The sequence below is a fragment of the Paramacrobiotus metropolitanus genome, unplaced genomic scaffold (assembly GCF_019649055.1).
Source record: "Paramacrobiotus metropolitanus isolate TYO unplaced genomic scaffold, Prichtersi_v1.0 Parri_scaffold0000043, whole genome shotgun sequence".
Taxonomy (NCBI): Eukaryota; Metazoa; Tardigrada; class Eutardigrada; order Parachela; family Macrobiotidae; genus Paramacrobiotus; species Paramacrobiotus metropolitanus.
The window spans coordinates 1,067,442-1,084,178 of record NW_026570263.1 but is presented as its reverse complement, the minus strand read 5'-3'; the positions used below and the strand labels follow the sequence as shown (position 1 = coordinate 1,084,178).

Here is a 16,737-nt window from a genome sequence, read left to right as displayed (position 1 = left end):
AATTATTAATTACAAATACTGTATGAGGATGATTATGAGTATTAGGTAACTACCTAGCCTATATTTATACTTCTATACTGCCCGTGCAGAAGGCTACCTTGACGTAGGAGCCGGGCTGCAGGCCGACTTTGGCGCCGCTGTTGCGCGTGATCATGGTGAGGAAGGTGGTGATGCCGAGGGAGACGCGGACGGGCACGGCGCCGGCCTCCAGGAAGAAGCTGACCCAGGAGATGGTGACGATGAGGACGGTGGGCAGGTAGGTCTGTATGAGATGATAGCCGAAGTTGCGCTGGAAGCAGACCTGTCGAGGGCCCGAGGCCACACTGATTTCTCTGCCTACTGGTGCCCGGGGGCGGCTGGTTACAGCACTGACCGTCGGGATACTTGTCGGGCTTGTTGTCGGTGTAATTGTTGGCCAGCGTGAACTGGTTGAGGTCGGTGGTGCCGGTGTACTCGACGGAGCCGTTCTCGCGTTGCTTATCTGGTGCATATGTTATATATCTACATCTATATACGGGTATATATGTTGTATATCTATATACGCCGGTTACATATGTTGTATATATCTATATCTATGTATATCTATAAATGTCTATATATATCTATAATTTCCGTTAAGAGCTGCGAGCTGGCAATTTACTGTACCTGGCACTGTACATGACATTCCCTTACCTATGTACACCAACCTGCAACGTTCGACAGAATAAATCTTAATGAAATACAAATCCACGCAAATGTTCGTACAAGTGCAAAAGCAGGTTTTCGCCCGTAAATGGGTAAGGCTGGCCACTGTATACTGGCCTGGGATGCCACATGGGAGGGTAGAAGTGCGTCCCGCCCTCGCCGTGGCGGTACTTACCGAAATGCTTAATCGAATTTCGAAATAGCGGGCAGATGGGATGGGCCACTGGATGGCAGCGGGTGTCCGGTCAGAAAAGGGCGACAACAGCTGCTTCAGACCGTGGCAGTGCTGTGCAGTGTGCACAGCAAAAACCACAACTAATAATACAATTAATTTTAGCAAATACATGTTATCCTAGTAGTTGTCGTTTGATGGTTACAGTGAAGTTGGAAGGACCGGAGGCGGCCCGTGCGTCCAGGTATGTTTAGCGGTGGCTGATTTTCTACATGTTCATTGATTTATTGGTCGGAAACAGTATTTCAAGGTAATGACGAAAATTGTGGTGCGACGGTAAAATGATTCTGCTACAATGCCTTCAGATTTGTAGCCGCTGAATTGACACAAGCTGTAGTTATCGCCAAGAATCATCAGTCTGCTTTATTCTACCGCCAACAGCTTTACGCTATCTGACATCGCAGTAACACTCAAGTTTCGTCGCAGTCCTGCGTACGGTTCCACTCCAACAGCGTGTGGCGGTCCACGCGCAAGCGGTTGGCAATCCTCCCCGCGGCACCCGGATACTGTCGCAAGACAACGACGGCCTGCCTTTTCTCCTTCTTGGAATACCTTCCGCATCGCTTGGCAGAAGGCAAAACAAAGCGGCATTTGGCCGTAGTCAGCCGCTTGATCGCCTTTTTCGGTCGTCCTCGGCGGACCGCATTGGGCGGCATCGTTACGGTCACCACCATTTCCTCCAGAGACGACACCGCATCTTGCCCTGGTTCGGCCTTTGGCCTGCACGCAGAAACACAGCCTCAGTCAGTACAGTACTCAGGACAGATTGGCGAACGCTGCACCACAACCGCTGAGGTGGATTACATACTGTTTTTCCAATGGCACTGCATAGATTCTATGCGACTTCATCCATTCACGATAGGTTAACACTCACTACTACAGTATTTAATGCACAAGTACGCATTTCCCCACTAGGTACACATAACACAACTAGCTATCATCACGATAGATTTAAACTACAAAGCCAGCACTCACGATCCGCCGGTTAACACAAAACCCACCCTCTTCACTCTCTCCCTTATCATCAACCGTTGCGAGTACTGACACTGCATTTCCTCTTGGAATCCCAGTACTCGTTCTCTGACGTAAATACTCTCCCGAGTCACAAATTATTCGAATTAAACTGCCACAAACCACTTACTGGGTTAGCTGCCCATTCTTCTTGTTGGTCTCGATGCGGTTGTTCTGCGCCCTCTGTTAAACACTGTCCATCAGACTACCGCAACGCGTACCAGCGAAGTGTATGCATGCTACCGCACCTCCATTTCAGACAAGGGGAAAGCGTGATCGGACTGGCATTTGTCGGCTGTCAGCACCAGCAGGCCGGAAATGACCTCGACACCGGTGGCGGTGACGGCCACGGTGCCTTTGCACTGCGCAACAAGATCGCCGGTCTTCTCGGTCAGCACTGGGTAGCCTTTCAGCAGGCCGGCGTTGATGCAGGCGTGGGTGTTGCGCGATACTTGCCACTCCTCTCCCAAGTTGCGCACGTGGAAAGCCATCGTGTCGTACTGGGTACTCGCCTCCGCAAGCATGGCTAAACAGCCCATAACATACAAAATCAACAAAACTGCAACCCACTATAACGGAAACCTATTTTAAATAAAATGCAGTTGTACCCCGTTGCGTCTTGTTGCGAGGCCGGTCAGAGACGTCCAATTTGCGGAAAATAGTCGTGTACGCAGGGCTTTTCGTGGGCTTCCCGTCGCCCGTGCTCGCCAAGACATCCACCGCGTACACTTCGTTCTCCTCGAATTCCGTCTTCTTGTACTTTCGCCTACCCCAACCACACAAGGACACACGCTTCAGCAAGCAAAACACAGCAAAACAGAGGAAAGTGCACGGCCTGGTATGATGAAAACAGCGCGGAGAAACTGCAGGAAACAATTAGCTCTTACGCACTTGTGGGCCTGGTTGGGATTCTGAATGATGCTCTTCTCGGCCTCGAGCTGGTTGCGCAGCAGCTGGTGGGAGACAGTGCCCTCGATGGGCTGGCATCCGTAGGCCGTGATCACCGCTTTGGTCAGCGCCGTCACTTGATAATTCTGCAAAAGTATGATCAGTGCGCTAGGCAGTACATTAACAGCAAGCGAGGCACGCACAGTAACGCCGGGTTTGATCAGCCGCATGGAGGCCTTCAGGGCAGTCTGCGCAGCCCACATCCCGTCCGCCTTCCGTCCGCTCACGGGCTTCTCCTGCAGTCACACACGCGTTTTACACATCACTTCTTAAAAACCCCCCAAGCCGAGGTTAATACAGCCACACTCTTAAGCGCAACTAAAGCCGATCGCGGTTCCCTTATTTTCCTATCCAGTGAACACTTGTCAGTCAATAAACGGACCAGAGCAACAGCATTCTAGAACAATTTGTCCTTGTAATGACACAATAAATAAATTCCCATATAATCATATCTAACATCGCCAAATTTTAAATCAAAAGAACTCCAATTACATAACAGGAAATTACTCAGTTTTCATCAAATAAATTTTAAAGAAGCGGTAATAGATACTTAACCTTGTGCAGATACAGTAAAATAACCAAAGGAGGCAGGAGTGCTTACGCTGCCAACGTAGAGCGGAACAAAACGGGCTCAGCACATACAAGTGATACAAGGCGCAGCAGAAATCAGGAATGTACCTGCGAGGCGCCCACTACGCAGGAATATCCGACGCTAGCGATGTATCCGTCGATGTGCACGGCCAAATCACTGCAGGAAGAAAGCAGTGCTCACTGCTCAGTCATCAATCAAACTGCGAAGAAGCACTTCCCCACATTTTAACAAGGTCTCCGTCTTGAAGAAGAACACCTTCCCCCATGCTGGCCTCCTGCGCCGTCGGCGAATAGTACGCGACGTAGTTGTTGACGCTGATGCACGTGGGGAAGGCCACACCTGTCGTCAAGGACACTGCACTTCATCAAGTACTCAACGCGCCAATGACAAGGCCAAACATGCAGCGAGCCAGCTCCAACCTTTGCGCATCGCCTCCTCCTGGAAAACCTTCGCCGTCTCGCGCACAATGCCTCTATCCGACAATTCGCATAGGACTACCACTGCCGCGTCAGGAATGCATTTGCCTGCAATCCACAGCGCGATCCCTGCAAAAAGAGGAGAGGATTCCGTCAGTCGTCTGCTTCGCCAACAGTCGCCTCCAAGCAGCACCCGCACAGACCAGACCACACATCTCAGCCCAACTGCAGTCAGCATACTTGAGCGGCGATGCGTCTCGGGGATGGACCATCACAAATGCACCAGATGCAGTCAAGTCCGCACACTTACTGTTGGCGATTTGTCCGGCTGATTTGTACTTGTTCAGCACCGCCACGTTCGCCACACTGCACTCCTCGGGCTCGTCGAAGCGCGACCCGGACGACATTTCCAGGAGAATAACGGCACTGCTGACACGGATCGAATTCAGAGAGATGAAGTTGAGAAATACACAGTACAACAGCAACAAATCAAAGTCATCAAGAAGAAAAATGAAAACAGAAACTGAGGAACTTTGACTGTGTGAGTTGTAACTGGCTCATTGACCAATAGTAGTACTACTCGAAACGGACTTTAAATGTGTTCTGTAAGATACAGAGCCGGGAGTTCTGTAAAAGTGAATCTACCAATGGTACAGCGCTGAATCTTATAGAGCGTTACAGAGCAACGAGACCACGGTTTCTAAAAGCGCCCAGTTACCGCAGTTGAATTGGTCAACGATTTATTCATTTTCACAACAATTTTGTGGCAGTTTCCTTTCTGTTTTTCTGGCGATCTGAAGTTTTGTTAAGTTAAGAAATCAAACGACTGGTGAAGAAGCGAAAGGCCATTGCATGTAAAGTACGCTGAGGTATTCCTCGCGCTGACGGCTATGGCGAAGCTGCTTGTTGCCACGATACAAATTCAAACATGCACAGTCGGAGGCAGCTAAAATCAGTGAACACAGCAGAACTGGAATGTTGATTCGATAGAAACAATTAAACTCCCTTTAATTACACCCTCAAAACTTGAAAATTAAAAATAGGACTTGGACGTACAGCGGACTGTGCACCCACATCTAAAATAACTTTGACGTAGCAAGAAATGCGAGTTCTGTATCGTAACGGAGCTAGGAGAGTTCCTTTTAGATACAGAACACTTTAACTCGGCCGTCCAATCAGAGGTAGGGGGGTGTGATCGAAAAATTACAGAACTTCCGGCTCTGTATCGTACAGAACGCATTTAAAGTGCCTTTCGAGTCTAGCTAGTGCAGTAACGCAGTCGTCTGTAAGTAGCGTAAGTAACTGCCTCCAGAAGGCGAGGAAGGGGACCATGTCGTTCGCTTCATCCTGCTGGTGTCTTCACAGTCCAGGCGTTCTTTCTCGTTAAAATTGTAAAACCAGACTCCAGTTACTGTCTCAGAATATTCTTATGAAGAGTGTGAGCAAAAAATTAATATGCCAAAGTATTACTAGGCAAATGGGCAAGTCCTGCATGCGGAGTGCGAAAGAATGGAAAGCACAGAGAAACAGAATCCCCATTTATCCCCACTTGCCGCAGCGCACCAGACAGTGGCGTTTTTTTGTGCTGTCGTGCCGTGACTGTATTTTCACAGTTTTGAGGTACATGGTGATGATGGAGCCGGGGCCAGCGCCCACGGACCGTCGGCGACCGCCGGCCTCGAGCGTTCTTAAACCTGGGTAAATGCAGTAGAAGTACTCCATTCTGTCCATCGGGTGATTGGGAACCGCCCAGCTCATATAAAAATTCTGCCTATTATCAGGACGTCCAACGGCTGCGGCTGGAAATAACAGCATAACTGGTGTGGAGTTATTGTGTGCTCACTGCAAGACTGCAAGTGTACGGTAAGAGTCATGCGTGACCCGCCAGCTTTCTTGCGCGGGAGTGTACTTGCAGTCTTGCATCAGTGCATATCCGCGCCAACACCACAACACAAGAGCTAATCTTATCGTGGACGCCGAAAAACTGCGGACGATGGGAATTAGCTAGGCAGTAGGCACTGTTAAGCAATCTTGGAATTCTTGTGGAATACAGAGTGATAAGAGTACCGCGGTATCAGCGATATTGGCCTGGATAAGAGCAAGTATGCTACTGGGAAAACGTGAACGCTGGTATTCCAGTCAGTCAGCACATGCAGGCGAGCTATACCTACTCGGAGCAAGTCACCCTGAAAAAGTCAATAATTTAATAACGCCTCATAATGCACTATCGACGACAATGCAATACCCTGCTGCGTTATATATATTTCACCTCCCGCAGATGCCCGTATAAAGTGACTACGACGAGCTCTGCATTCAACGTACGTAGTGTGTGCGCCTGCATCGATACTGCAGATCACACGGGTCGAGTAAATGTCTGCCACGCGGCCTTAGATAGTTTTATTAACAAATATGCCGAATTTATCGCAGGGATTTCCGCAGGACGAATCACTAGCCATGGACAACGCCACAGCTCACGCCATCATCATCACCGCCCCGGCAGCTCTGGTCATCTGGTTTGCGGTGTCCAGCGCCACCTGCGTCGTGGGCGCCGTGGCCGGCATCCTGCTCGTGGCGGCGCTGAGCACGAAGCCGGAGCGGTGGGAAGGCACCAACCTCCTCATCCTCCACCTGCTCCTCGTCGAAATCGTCAACCTGACCTTTGTGGCCTTCTACCACAATGCCGCCATCTTCTGGCCGCAGTCCGGATGGACGCTGAACGTGGATTGCGTGGCGGCCACTTTCTTCCAGTACATGCTCCTCTGCGTCGTCCACTGGAACACGGTCAGTCACGTGATAAACATTAAACACTCTACTTCTACAGTACCGATTAATAATCTATGTAGGATACAAAACTGCATACAGCGCAAGCAGCGCTTCTTTGCTCGAGCCCACGCTGGCGACTTATGCGCCTGTTCACAGTTGTTAACTTCGTTATAGTTATTATAAATTTTTTGAACCGCGGACGGACTGGCCGATTACCCATTACTAGTCGTCTCACATGCTACTCGGTACAGTTATTGCAGCCGTCCCTTTTTTGTGCTAATTATTATTTAACTGGTGAATACCTGCACCCAAGAGCATAAACAAATTAGGCTGCTAGCATATTATTGTTTAGCTAGACTAACACGAGTACTACAGGTACACCGTACAGATAAGCAGCCAGTTTACACGGAAGTTTACCTGCAAACAACTGGAACTATGTTATCTCAACAGCAGAGTGTGTACATATTATTTGTGTGTGCTTACACGTTATTTAGTGTCGAGGAAAACGGTAAACTGCGGACGCCGCGAGCGACCCGCGGCAGATGACCCCGCCGCTGTGCGTGTTGGCCGGTTATGAGCGTTATGAATGCAGCGGCGCAGCACATGTTTGCTCGGCTGAATCGCCGTTTATTTCACACCTCCGCCGCCACATCTTCCGCGCTGCATGCTGTCGCTATATACACAATCATAATACACACTCAACCATAAAACACTCTATGACACATCCGCACACACCGGATTACATTGCCGTAATTTTGATAACGGCCATTTACAGATTGGAGCCGGTACGCGTCGTAAAAGTCTGCACACCGGCAGCGGTAATTTGATATATTGTTTCGAATTCTGCGGATTCGTGTAATTTGGCCGGCACACCGTGTACACTGTCAGCGCGGCTGTTTGCTTCTCGCGCATTTCCGCCAGCCATCTCCCGTTAACGCAAACAACCGGCATCGCTGTCCCACCTTATCAGCGCCCTCCCCGCATGCTTTCGTGTTGATCCCGGCGGAAGAACAAGCAGCGATAAATGCCGGTGCACCGTGATTTACAGCGTGTACAGGCGTGATTTACACGTAGTGGGTGTTGCGAAATCTTGTCCCGCGAGTGATGGTGGGCGTCGGTGTTGATTTAAGCGACATGACCGCTGCGTGCACTGTTGACTAGCCGGCCAGTTGTATTATACGCCATGGTACGGAAGACGGCCGCTGTTGCATGAGCGCTGAATAAATACAGACCGTCATTGCCGGTGCCGGCCACGCGGATGCCGGAAACGGCGAGAAAACTGGTATTTTCATCGTATTTCTCCGCCACTCGACGGCGCAGCTTGACTGACGGATTGCCAGCAACAAGCGCCACTCGGCATCTGACTCGGCCACTTCCCACTCGGTGTCAAGTTTACACGACACACCGATCAATTGCACGGATCCGCTCGTAGCAATCTCTATACGCATCTCCCTTCATTAACGCCCTCTTGCTTGTAATTGCTCAATCTCGCATGATGGATCGACCGTCCAAGCCCAAGAAAAAAGGCTTCTCCATCTTCCCCTGGGACTGGAATGATAAGCCGGAGAAACGCCCGCCGCCCAAGCCCGCTGCCGGGAAGAAGGAGCGGGACGCCAAGAGCGCCACGGTGTCGTCGCGCACCTCCCGCACCAAACCGTCCAGCGCCGCTGACCTCCCGCCGCAGCCGGCGCCCCGCTCCAAGCGCCCGGGACTCTCCCTGTCCCCCTCGCGTACACGACCGACGGAAGTAGTCAAACCCGAGAAGTGCCGGGACGCCTCCCCGGTGCGGACCCGGAGGAGCGAGAGCCCGGTGGTGGTGCGCCGCGCCCAGCCGCCCTCGCCGTCCACCTCCAGCGCGCGTTCCTCCGTGGTGAAACGGGAGCCGGTGGTGGAGCGGGTGGTGATGCGGGAGACGGTGAGCAAGCGCGCGGCGGACGGGGGCGGTGGGCGGCGCGTGGAAGTGGTGAGCCAGCCGGTCGCGGTTCCGGTCGCCAGCGTCAAGAGTGCAGTGAAGCCGGCCAGCGACAAGGACGGCGTCCGCCCGACCAGTTTGAGCATGACGCTGACGGGGGCCAGTGTGCCGGCGCTGTACGGTAGTGCGTGGGATACCGGTCGCACCGGCATCGCCTCCAAGGAGTCGGCCAATCTGACGGTACGTAAATGCGGTACAAGTACGGGACGTTTTTTTTAATTTTATTCATTTTCTTGAATTAATGTTTTATTATTTATAAGTGCAAAGTTTAATTGCTGAATTAATTTTGCAGTTTGAGGGAGCAGTGCTGGTGCTGATCCGGCTGCGCAGGATCGAGTCGCAGCTGCACCGCACGCGGGACCGCTTCGTCAAGGAGCTGGAGCTGTTCCGGGGATGGAGCGACGAGTAAGTGTCTTTTTTTGTTCTTGCTGGCTTGGCACGGGCACATTCCTCTTTGGGTTGTAAACCGATACCGGTTTCCGGTGATGATTTGCGGTGCTTGTACGCGTAATGCGTAGCAGAGGGCGCCCAAACGATAATTGGTTCAGGAGGACAATATTTCCCATCTCCCAAAGTTAAGAGATTAGAAATAAGTCATGACAGAAATTGTTTGTACGTATATACATATAACAAAGGTATATGCGTCATTAGTTTTTGTATCTGTATATCATCCGGCAAATCGGCACTAGAGACTAGAGAGATTTAGGCAGCGATTATCTATTCCAATACAACGGGGAAACGCGATTTGTGTAACGGATACGATCCCCGACCAGGATAGCATAGAGGAAGTGTTTCTGTTATAACAATTATTTTGTTTCTGGTACTGAGTTTGTACCCGATTCCGATACTTGTTAAAGGTTATTGTAGAGAGACAGGCACATTTCAGTGTGTCAATTAGGACGCACTGGTTTCACGGTCAGCCGGGACAGTCGGCGAAAATAAAACAGGCGATTATATTAAACTGTGGTACTGGTACATCGGTAGACCTCTGCGAACGCGTACGGACGGCCCGCGTGTGTAGGCACCGTATAAAACGTGCAGCAGTTGCCAATAGTACAGCGCAGCCGGCAGCGGCCGGCAGGCTAAGCTTGACAGTTAATGTCAACCGCCGCCGGCGCCGCTGTCATGGGAAACTGGCGTACAATGGAAAGCCCGCTTTTTCCCACGGCGACAAACACCAAGTCACCAACCACTCCAGGAAGCAGCTGTACAAATCTAATAATAATTACCGGTGCACGAGTACATAACTGAATTTGCACGAACGTATCGATTGGTTGTTGATGTAGGAAGAAGTTGTGTGGTTTACAATGGTTTAACACTTTTAATAAGCACCACATACAAGTACATCATACTGAGTACTAAAATAAAATTCATAACAAAAACACTTCTTCAGTGCGATCCTGCTCGGGGATCGTACCCATGACACATATCGCGTTTCCCCCGTTGCATTTGGATAGATAACCGCTGTTGTGTGGTTTGTTCAGTGCAGCCTGTGCAGGTTGTCACATTAAGCATTAAGCAGCTCTTCATAATCATAATTGAGCAGCAGATCGCGCGCAACAGCAGGTTGAATTCCGCAAGAACCGCAGCGGTTCAAACGTGGAAACATTTGTTACATTTCCCGGCCCGTGTTGTTGTCTCGAACGCATTATTATTTGTGCATGTGCAGGATCCAGTTTCTCGCCGCCTATTAATTAGCGCGCAGCTTGGATTGAAACTGTGTTCAATTTGCTGTCGTCCGCTGCTGTGAGCCGTTAACCGGCATATTAATATGTGTAATGTACAGGTAATGTTTGCTCGTAACGCATGTTATTGCTTCTTATATTAGCCGGCCCATGCCGTACGCATTATTCTATCGGTAAAATTCATCAGATTCATCGAGTACAAGACTTAGTTCTGCAGCGAAAAGAACTCGCGCAACGGCATGAGATTGACGGGAATATGACTAAGCGAGGCAATTTGCTCAGCGATTCAGCCGTACATTAGTAAGACAGTTAAGCGTCGCCAAGTGCATGATTATTAGCAAGTTATCATCCAACATCGCACTGTGCAGCACAGCCAAATCAACGCCCCATCCGCATGACGCGTATGACGCGCAGTCGGCTCCGCTCCGAAATGACCGTAATGTTCCACTTGCAAGTCGTATAATCAAGAATTATTAACAGTCTCATCCTAATACTGCCGCGCTTGAGTTGCTGCTGCCAAGAAAATCACCAGCATTCGAACGTCGACAAAGATATATGCATTCATACGATTCTGTACTTCTCAAACACAAATAGCGCGGCAACATTAATCACGCGGCGAGAAATTGTGTGGGCATCCGATTTACTGCGAATGCCGGCGAAAGTAGCCGTGTACAAAGACGAAAACCGGTTGGGAAGGACAATTCGCTACAGTTATACTTGTGCATTATGAAATAATTGTGCCTCTTTTGACGCCTAAGCAGTAAGCAGCTCGCGGAACGAACGCGCACAAGAGCGCCACACAGCGCGGCAAAGTGCCCACTTGACAGAATTCTGTCGTGTCGCGCTGTTCAGCTAGCGATTAATCAGCAGAACGCTTATAACGAAAGGCCCGAATAATTGGCCACTTGTTGCACTTGCAGGCGTTACGTGTACGTGCTGGAGCAGATCGCGAAAAGCAATCAGCAGGTGAGCGTTATGCGTTTTCATTTCCCCACTTCATTCGTAACAGCGAGCGTCACACAGATGGACGAACTGGAGCCGCTGATCGCCTCCCTGGAGGCCTTCATCAAGGAGCAGCAGAGCGGGCCGCTCTTCGTCCCGGAGCACGAGGTCATCCGCTACCCGCTGCTGCCGACGGCCGCGCAGCCGCCGCCACGGCCACCGCCCGCCGGCCGCGACGCCGTGGAGCGGGAGCTGGACGAGTTGCGGCGCCAGGTGCGCGAGCTGCAGGTGGAGCGCGATTATTACAAGAGCGGCGGCGAGAACGAGTACGAAGTGTTGCGCCCGGGACGGACGGCGCCCGCCGCCGGGGCGGGGACGGTAACGAGGGAGGACACTGTCAGCGCCCGCAGTTGGAAACTGGCCAGCCATCCGCGTGATGAGCCGGCTGCCAGTGTTACGCCGGCGCCCTTACCCGAATATAAGGTACAACATAATAACATTATTTAATACGTTTGTTCCTCTCCGTTTTATCGAATGATTATTTTGAAATTATTTTTATATCAATTGTTAATTTGGTCTGGAATTTCCTGACATCTCTGGTTTATAGGCTTTCGTACATACAGTAATCGCATAATTATATGCATATAAAGCCACGTTCTGGCTGTGCGCCAACAGCCTGAGCACAACGGCAGATAATGTATGCTAATGACAAACTGTTGTGCAACGCCAAGTGTTTAATCACCACGCTGCCGTCGAGCGTCGATGGACAGACGGCGAATTATTTTCCCATGACTCACGCTGCCAGTGACAACACTCTGACAAGCATATCCGATTAATTCGTTTGATTAATAATCATTAACGGTCAATCAACGCAGCATTTACTAGAGCAACGCTTGTATGTTGCCGCTGATGCTAACCCTTCATTGCCTTGCAGGGAAATAACGGACTGCGCACCCGTTCCGCCAGTGAATCCAGGGAGAAGCTGACGGCCTCAGCGTCCAGCAAGCCGCCGCACGCCCAGCCCGTGGCCCGCCCGTCGGCCCCCGACCCACCAGTGCGTGGCCACGCCCACAGCCACAGCAGCGCCAGCAGCAGCGCCGCCAGCGCCAGCGACGAGGTATCGGTGGACGAGCCGTACATGAGCCGCTACGCAGACTTTGTATGGTAAAAACCCCCCTTTAACCCGCCTGTACCGGTGACCTCATTCTTCCTCTTTTCACCCACAGAACCCGTCGCCGGAAGAGATGCCGACGGAGTTCGAGCGGAGTCTGAGCCAGCTGCAGGAGATTATGAAGGAGCTGGAGGAGCAGCCGCGCCGCTGCCCGAATCTCAACTGTTTCGCCTCCGACCGGGACTCCCCGGAGGAGGCCGAGAGCCTGAAGGTCCTGTACCACTACTCCGCGCCCTCGCCGCCGCCCAAACAGAAGAGCGCCGCCCGCCGGCGCCGACACCACACCATCTCCTCGGCCGCCGGTCGGGACATCCTGGAGGCGGTGCGCAAGGCGGCGGACGACCGGGAGCACTACGCCGTGCCGGCCCCGAGCGGCAGCCAGATGGAGGAGATTTCCTATGATTTGCAGCTGCGACTGGATTCCCCCGAGAAGATTTATATTCCCGAGCGCTTCACGGATTTCGAGGAGGAGCCGGATGATGCCAGTGTGAAGCGGGAGCGCCGTCTGAAGGCGGAGAACATCCGCCGGATGCTGGCCACCCCCGCGTACGTTTTTTCTCTAGCTTTCGGTGTCTTCCGGTTGGTTGACTTGTTGCGTGTGTTTTGTAGACCAGGCGAGAGCGATCGCCAGCAGAAGGAGCGCGAGAAGGTCCTCTTAATGACGCCCATATTAGCGCGCGAGGTCACCGAGCGCAGCCGGCGTTTCGCCCGCCAGGCCGGCCGGCAGAAGGCCCTCTGAGCCGGGCGGTCATCCTGGACTACACTGCTCCGCTGGACATAACGCTGGTCACGTGACCGGCACATCTTTTTCTGTGTTTTCTTAGTGCGAATGTATTTGGTGTTTTGACAAGTTGATGTGCAAAGTATGCAATTATTGTAACAGTGATTTCTGCCTGCCGATTTTGGCGGTTTGACTTTGTTATCACGTGTACTCTGTGCGTGCCTTGACGCTACCTTTACCAAATTACAATAAGTAATAAATTCCACAATGTCTTCCTACAACAAACAGTGAAACCTGCAAGTGTAATGTGGCGAAATATAATGCCTGGATACAAAGCGAAGCGGTTTTAGAGATGCGTCGACGGGCGATGAATGAGGTAGTTGACGGTGGGCAGCAGCGTCGATCCCCGGCGCGAACTGCGCCGCGAGCTGTGGTCGTGTCCGGGGTCGGCCGGCTCGCAGTTGTGGATCAGGGGCGGCGCCTGGCTGTAGCGGCGGGTCAGCGCTCCCATGACGGCGAAGCGCGTGAGCGCCGCTTCGTTGTCGGGACTCAGGTGCTGCGGATCGCCGCCCACCGCCGGCATCAGTCCGTGCAGCTTCTCAATCTCCTCCACTGGGTAGCCTACGAACAGCGCAACAGGGAGGCATAAATACAGCAAACGCGCCAACCATGACGGTGACGGCGGCAGTATCAACAGGAGCGCCGGGAGTACTGACCTGAATCGGCACTGGGCCCCAACGCTTCCGCTGATTTAGGATCTTTTAAGCGACGCAGCCAGGCATAATGCAGAACCAGGTAGATGATCCCCAGAACGACGTAAAAGCTGCCGAAGATCCGGTAGGTCATCCGCGGCTTCAGCTTCTCGAACATCACCCCGCCCACCAAACTGCCCACGCCGCGTCCTATCAATGAGCTTTTATGCGCAATCCTTCAATTACGTTAAAGGTCACACATATACATACCTATGGCGTTGTGGGCGCTGCCCACCAATCCCTGTATGGTGGCCAGGTACTCGGCCGCGATCTTCCCGCCGTAGACGGAGGCCGTGACGGCGAAGAGGGAGGTGGTGAAGGCCTCGAGCACTTCCACGGGCAGCACCAGGAAGGGGTCGTAGATGAAGGAGTAGGCCAGGAAGCGGATGCCGTAGATGAAGAAGCAGAAGGTCAGGATCTTGATGTGCCCGAAGTAGCGCATCAGCAGCGTGGCCACCGCCAGCACCGGAATGGCGGCGATGGCGGAGGTGGTGTTGGTCAGGCCCAGCAGCCACTTGGGCGAGCCCATGTCCTCCATGAACCAGAACAGGAAGCTGTTAGGGATCAATATTAAAAAGTAGGCCGATTAAAAACAATATAACTGCATCAGCAAAAGGCTCACTTTTCGAGGAAGCCCCAGGCGGCCCCGCCGAAGAACATCATGACGACGAAGACGGACACCTTGGGACGCCGGATGATCTTGCCGACGTTGCGCCAGATGCTCTGGGCGCCGGTGCGCAGACTGATGGGCGAGCACAGCGTGATGATGGTGGCCATGCCGTGCAGTCCGGCAAAGATGTAAAATGCCGGCGCGTAGTCGGGCGCGCCGCGCTTCTGACTGGCCACGCCCACCAGGAAGCCCGAGATGGGCGGCGCCAGGCACATGCCGAAGAGGGAGAACATGCGCTGGAAACCCAGATCACCTGCAACCGACATTCAGTAAACCGCCTCAAACTGCCAAACACGAGCGGCTGCAAGTGTATATTACCGCCGTATTCCTCCGACATTTGGTAGGCCGCCGCGTCCAGGATGGAGATGAGGGTGGCGATGAAGACGTTGGAGACCACGCGGAAGGTGGCGTACAAGACCACCGTCCACAGGCGGTTGACGCCGGTTAACGCCGACGGAGTAGCGCACTGAACGACGATGTTTCCGGACAGCCGACACTGCACATCACATTCACCTCCGACTTCCAGGACACACCGGAACTTCCGCGTCGGCTTTACATCGCGGCTCCATGAAGGCACAAAAGTGTCCAGATAAATGGACCCGTTGACCAATGCCATCGATACGTTAGACAGCGAATGGGTGCTGGCGTCGAACGGTAAGCACTGACCTTTGTAATCGGTCTCGGTACACAAGAAGGGGGCTGGTCCGCCCACCGGGGTGCAGTTAGACTGACAATCCATTGCTAAGCGCTCGACCGGCCTCTCCACACTGACCAGCGTCGGGCACTCGGGCGGGGACGGGGGGCTCCAAAGGGGCGATGCATTCCGGCAGGAAAACGTCGCCTGGAGATAACTGACCGGATGGGAGGAAAGTGAAGGCGGGGGCGGGGCTGCGGAGGGGACGCCGATGAGCATGAGGAGGTGGAAGAGGATGCTGAGCACGTCCACCCCGATCATGACGGCCTTGTAGTTGCCGATCTTGTCGGCGATGGCGCCGCCGATGGGCGGGCCCACGCAGGTGACGAAGGGCAGGAGGGCGTAGATGAGCGCCGACTCCGTCAGGGTCAGGCCGATACTCTTCATGTGCACCGTCAGGAACGGGTGCAGGGCGGCCATACCTGCCCATTTTAATTCTTTTTAAACCAAAAATAAAATAAAACAAAATAAATAAAATAAAATAAAATAAAATAAAATAAAATAAAATAAAATAAAATAAAATAAAATAAAATAAAATAAAATAAAATAAAATAAAATAAAATAAAATAAAATAAAATAAAATAAAATATAAAATAAAATAAAATAAAATAAAATAAAATAAAATAAAATAAAATAAAATAAAATAAAATAAAATAAAATAAAATAAAATAAAATAAAATAAAATAAAATAAAATAAAATAAAACGTAACTGCACATCTGTTGCTGTTACGCCGCATGCGCTCATGGGCGGCAATCACTGAATCAGCCTTTACTTAATGTAATTTTTAAGCTAACCTCCGTAAGTGAAGAGCATGAGGAACTTGAGCGGGACCAGCCGGTAATTGATGCGCATCGTCTCCTGGAAACGCTTGGCCAGACTCCGCGCTTCCTTTGCCGCTTCTTTGGAGTCATTCATCGTGGTTAAGTCAATCGGCTCGCTGATTCCACGCAAAACAAAGCAAACCCACGTCGGCCGTGTGCTAATGACCTTTACGTCGTTCTTAAAAAATACAGCTCGCAGGATGGTGCTGTTGAGTGTTGGTTCGGTTTGCAGATAGCGAGATGTGCGTGAGTGTCGAAATACGTTTCAGGCACGCTGCAGTTGATGTCGAATGTTTGTTATTCGTTAGTTGTAGCGCAGTTGGGATATTGTCCTACATATGGCGGCCGGGCGGGTTCATTAGGCGTCGTTGCGCCCGGCTCCTGCTGCGCCGTAACGAAGCTATTCTGCCGGCGATAATCAGTCAGCGGGCGCTGTTTATGCGCCACTTCTTGCTGATTCTCGACGAAGTACCGGCTGATTGTGCGCATTACGCAAGCCGGCAGAAGGGGGTGTAACCAGAAATTAACCTTTCCATTCGGAAATTGCCGTCGTACCATCTTGATGTTATCTTGGTGGAAGATATTTGCGTGAGCCGGCTAACATGCAGCGTCAGCACTCCAGTTAACCGCTTGGTCGTCGCTGTTTTCTAAAACTTCTGTTT

At 51.8% G+C, this 16,737-nt stretch overlaps 5 protein-coding genes across 6 annotated transcripts; 2 read left to right on the top strand and 3 right to left on the bottom strand.

Annotated features, from left to right (window-relative positions):
* Positions 1-64: 64 nt before the first annotated feature.
* On the bottom strand, positions 65-490 carry LOC129590931 (gamma-aminobutyric acid receptor subunit beta-like). Its single transcript, XM_055486377.1, has one exon. It carries the CDS (start codon positions 488-490, stop codon positions 65-67), a length of 426 nt encoding a protein of 141 aa, XP_055342352.1.
* A 662-nt stretch (positions 491-1,152) lies between these two features.
* On the bottom strand, positions 1,153-5,068 carry LOC129590973 (proliferation-associated protein 2G4-like). Its single transcript, XM_055486440.1, has 10 exons — positions 4,194-5,068; positions 3,887-4,012; positions 3,689-3,806; positions 3,554-3,623; positions 3,019-3,111; positions 2,819-2,961; positions 2,536-2,693; positions 2,176-2,453; positions 2,058-2,110; positions 1,153-1,636 (listed from the first exon to the last, which is right to left on the bottom strand). The coding sequence occupies exons 1-10, from the start codon at positions 4,288-4,290 to the stop codon at positions 1,327-1,329; spliced, it is 1,446 nt and encodes a 481-aa protein (XP_055342415.1). The 5' UTR covers positions 4,291-5,068; the 3' UTR covers positions 1,153-1,326.
* A 719-nt stretch (positions 5,069-5,787) lies between these two features.
* Positions 5,788-7,807, top strand: LOC129590929 (uncharacterized). The gene is made up of 3 exons (XM_055486376.1): positions 5,788-6,201; positions 6,311-6,664; positions 7,721-7,807. Exons 1-3 carry the CDS (start codon positions 6,103-6,105, stop codon positions 7,805-7,807), a joined length of 540 nt encoding a protein of 179 aa, XP_055342351.1. The 5' UTR covers positions 5,788-6,102.
* LOC129590959 (uncharacterized) lies at positions 7,499-13,422 on the top strand. Of its 2 annotated transcripts, none has more exons than XM_055486423.1 (7): positions 7,499-8,798; positions 8,911-9,023; positions 11,224-11,269; positions 11,327-11,728; positions 12,180-12,404; positions 12,472-12,962; positions 13,031-13,422. In XM_055486423.1, the coding sequence occupies exons 1-7, from the start codon at positions 8,139-8,141 to the stop codon at positions 13,209-13,211; spliced, it is 2,118 nt and encodes a 705-aa protein (XP_055342398.1). In that variant the 5' UTR covers positions 7,499-8,138; the 3' UTR covers positions 13,212-13,422. The 2 variants fall into 2 exon arrangements, with proteins under 2 accessions (XP_055342398.1, XP_055342399.1); XM_055486424.1 differs by having other exon boundaries at positions 7,502-8,798; positions 13,026-13,422.
* On the bottom strand, positions 13,312-16,349 carry LOC129590960 (major facilitator superfamily domain-containing protein 6-like). The gene is made up of 6 exons (XM_055486425.1): positions 16,049-16,349; positions 14,878-15,675; positions 14,512-14,812; positions 14,100-14,443; positions 13,854-14,039; positions 13,312-13,758 (listed from the first exon to the last, which is right to left on the bottom strand). Exons 1-6 carry the CDS (start codon positions 16,167-16,169, stop codon positions 13,484-13,486), a joined length of 2,025 nt encoding a protein of 674 aa, XP_055342400.1. The 5' UTR covers positions 16,170-16,349; the 3' UTR covers positions 13,312-13,483.
* Positions 16,350-16,737: the final 388 nt, after the last annotated feature.

Excerpts from the sequence above, each read along its gene's own strand:
- LOC129590960 (XM_055486425.1), bottom strand. The coding sequence starts at position 16,169 with ATGAATGACTCCAAAGAAGCGGCAAAGGAAGCGCGGAGTCTGGCCAAG. Across the intron at positions 14,813-14,877 it reads AATGTCGGAGGAATACGGCG|GTGATCTGGGTTTCCAGCGC; the intron begins GTAATATACACT and ends TGTCGGTTGCAG. Across the intron at positions 14,040-14,099 it reads CAGCGCCCACAACGCCATAG|GACGCGGCGTGGGCAGTTTG; the intron begins GTATGTATATGT and ends GCTCATTGATAG.
- LOC129590931 (XM_055486377.1), bottom strand. The coding sequence starts at position 490 with ATGCACCAGATAAGCAACGCGAGAACGGCTCCGTCGAGTACACCGGCA.
- LOC129590959 (XM_055486423.1), top strand. The coding sequence starts at position 8,139 with ATGATGGATCGACCGTCCAAGCCCAAGAAAAAAGGCTTCTCCATCTTC. Across the intron at positions 8,799-8,910 it reads AGGAGTCGGCCAATCTGACG|TTTGAGGGAGCAGTGCTGGT; the intron begins GTACGTAAATGC and ends TTAATTTTGCAG. Across the intron at positions 12,405-12,471 it reads TGAGCCGCTACGCAGACTTT|AACCCGTCGCCGGAAGAGAT; the intron begins GTATGGTAAAAA and ends TTTCACCCACAG.
- LOC129590973 (XM_055486440.1), bottom strand. The coding sequence starts at position 4,290 with ATGTCGTCCGGGTCGCGCTTCGACGAGCCCGAGGAGTGCAGTGTGGCG. Across the intron at positions 3,624-3,688 it reads GACGGAGACCTTGTTAAAAT|TGATTTGGCCGTGCACATCG; the intron begins GTGGGGAAGTGC and ends TTCTTCCTGCAG. Across the intron at positions 2,454-2,535 it reads TCGCAACAAGACGCAACGGG|CCATGCTTGCGGAGGCGAGT; the intron begins GTACAACTGCAT and ends TGGGCTGTTTAG.
- LOC129590929 (XM_055486376.1), top strand. The coding sequence starts at position 6,103 with ATGCACTATCGACGACAATGCAATACCCTGCTGCGTTATATATATTTC. Across the intron at positions 6,202-6,310 it reads CGACGAGCTCTGCATTCAAC|GGATTTCCGCAGGACGAATC; the intron begins GTACGTAGTGTG and ends AATTTATCGCAG. Across the intron at positions 6,665-7,720 it reads GCGTCGTCCACTGGAACACG|TGGGTGTTGCGAAATCTTGT; the intron begins GTCAGTCACGTG and ends ATTTACACGTAG.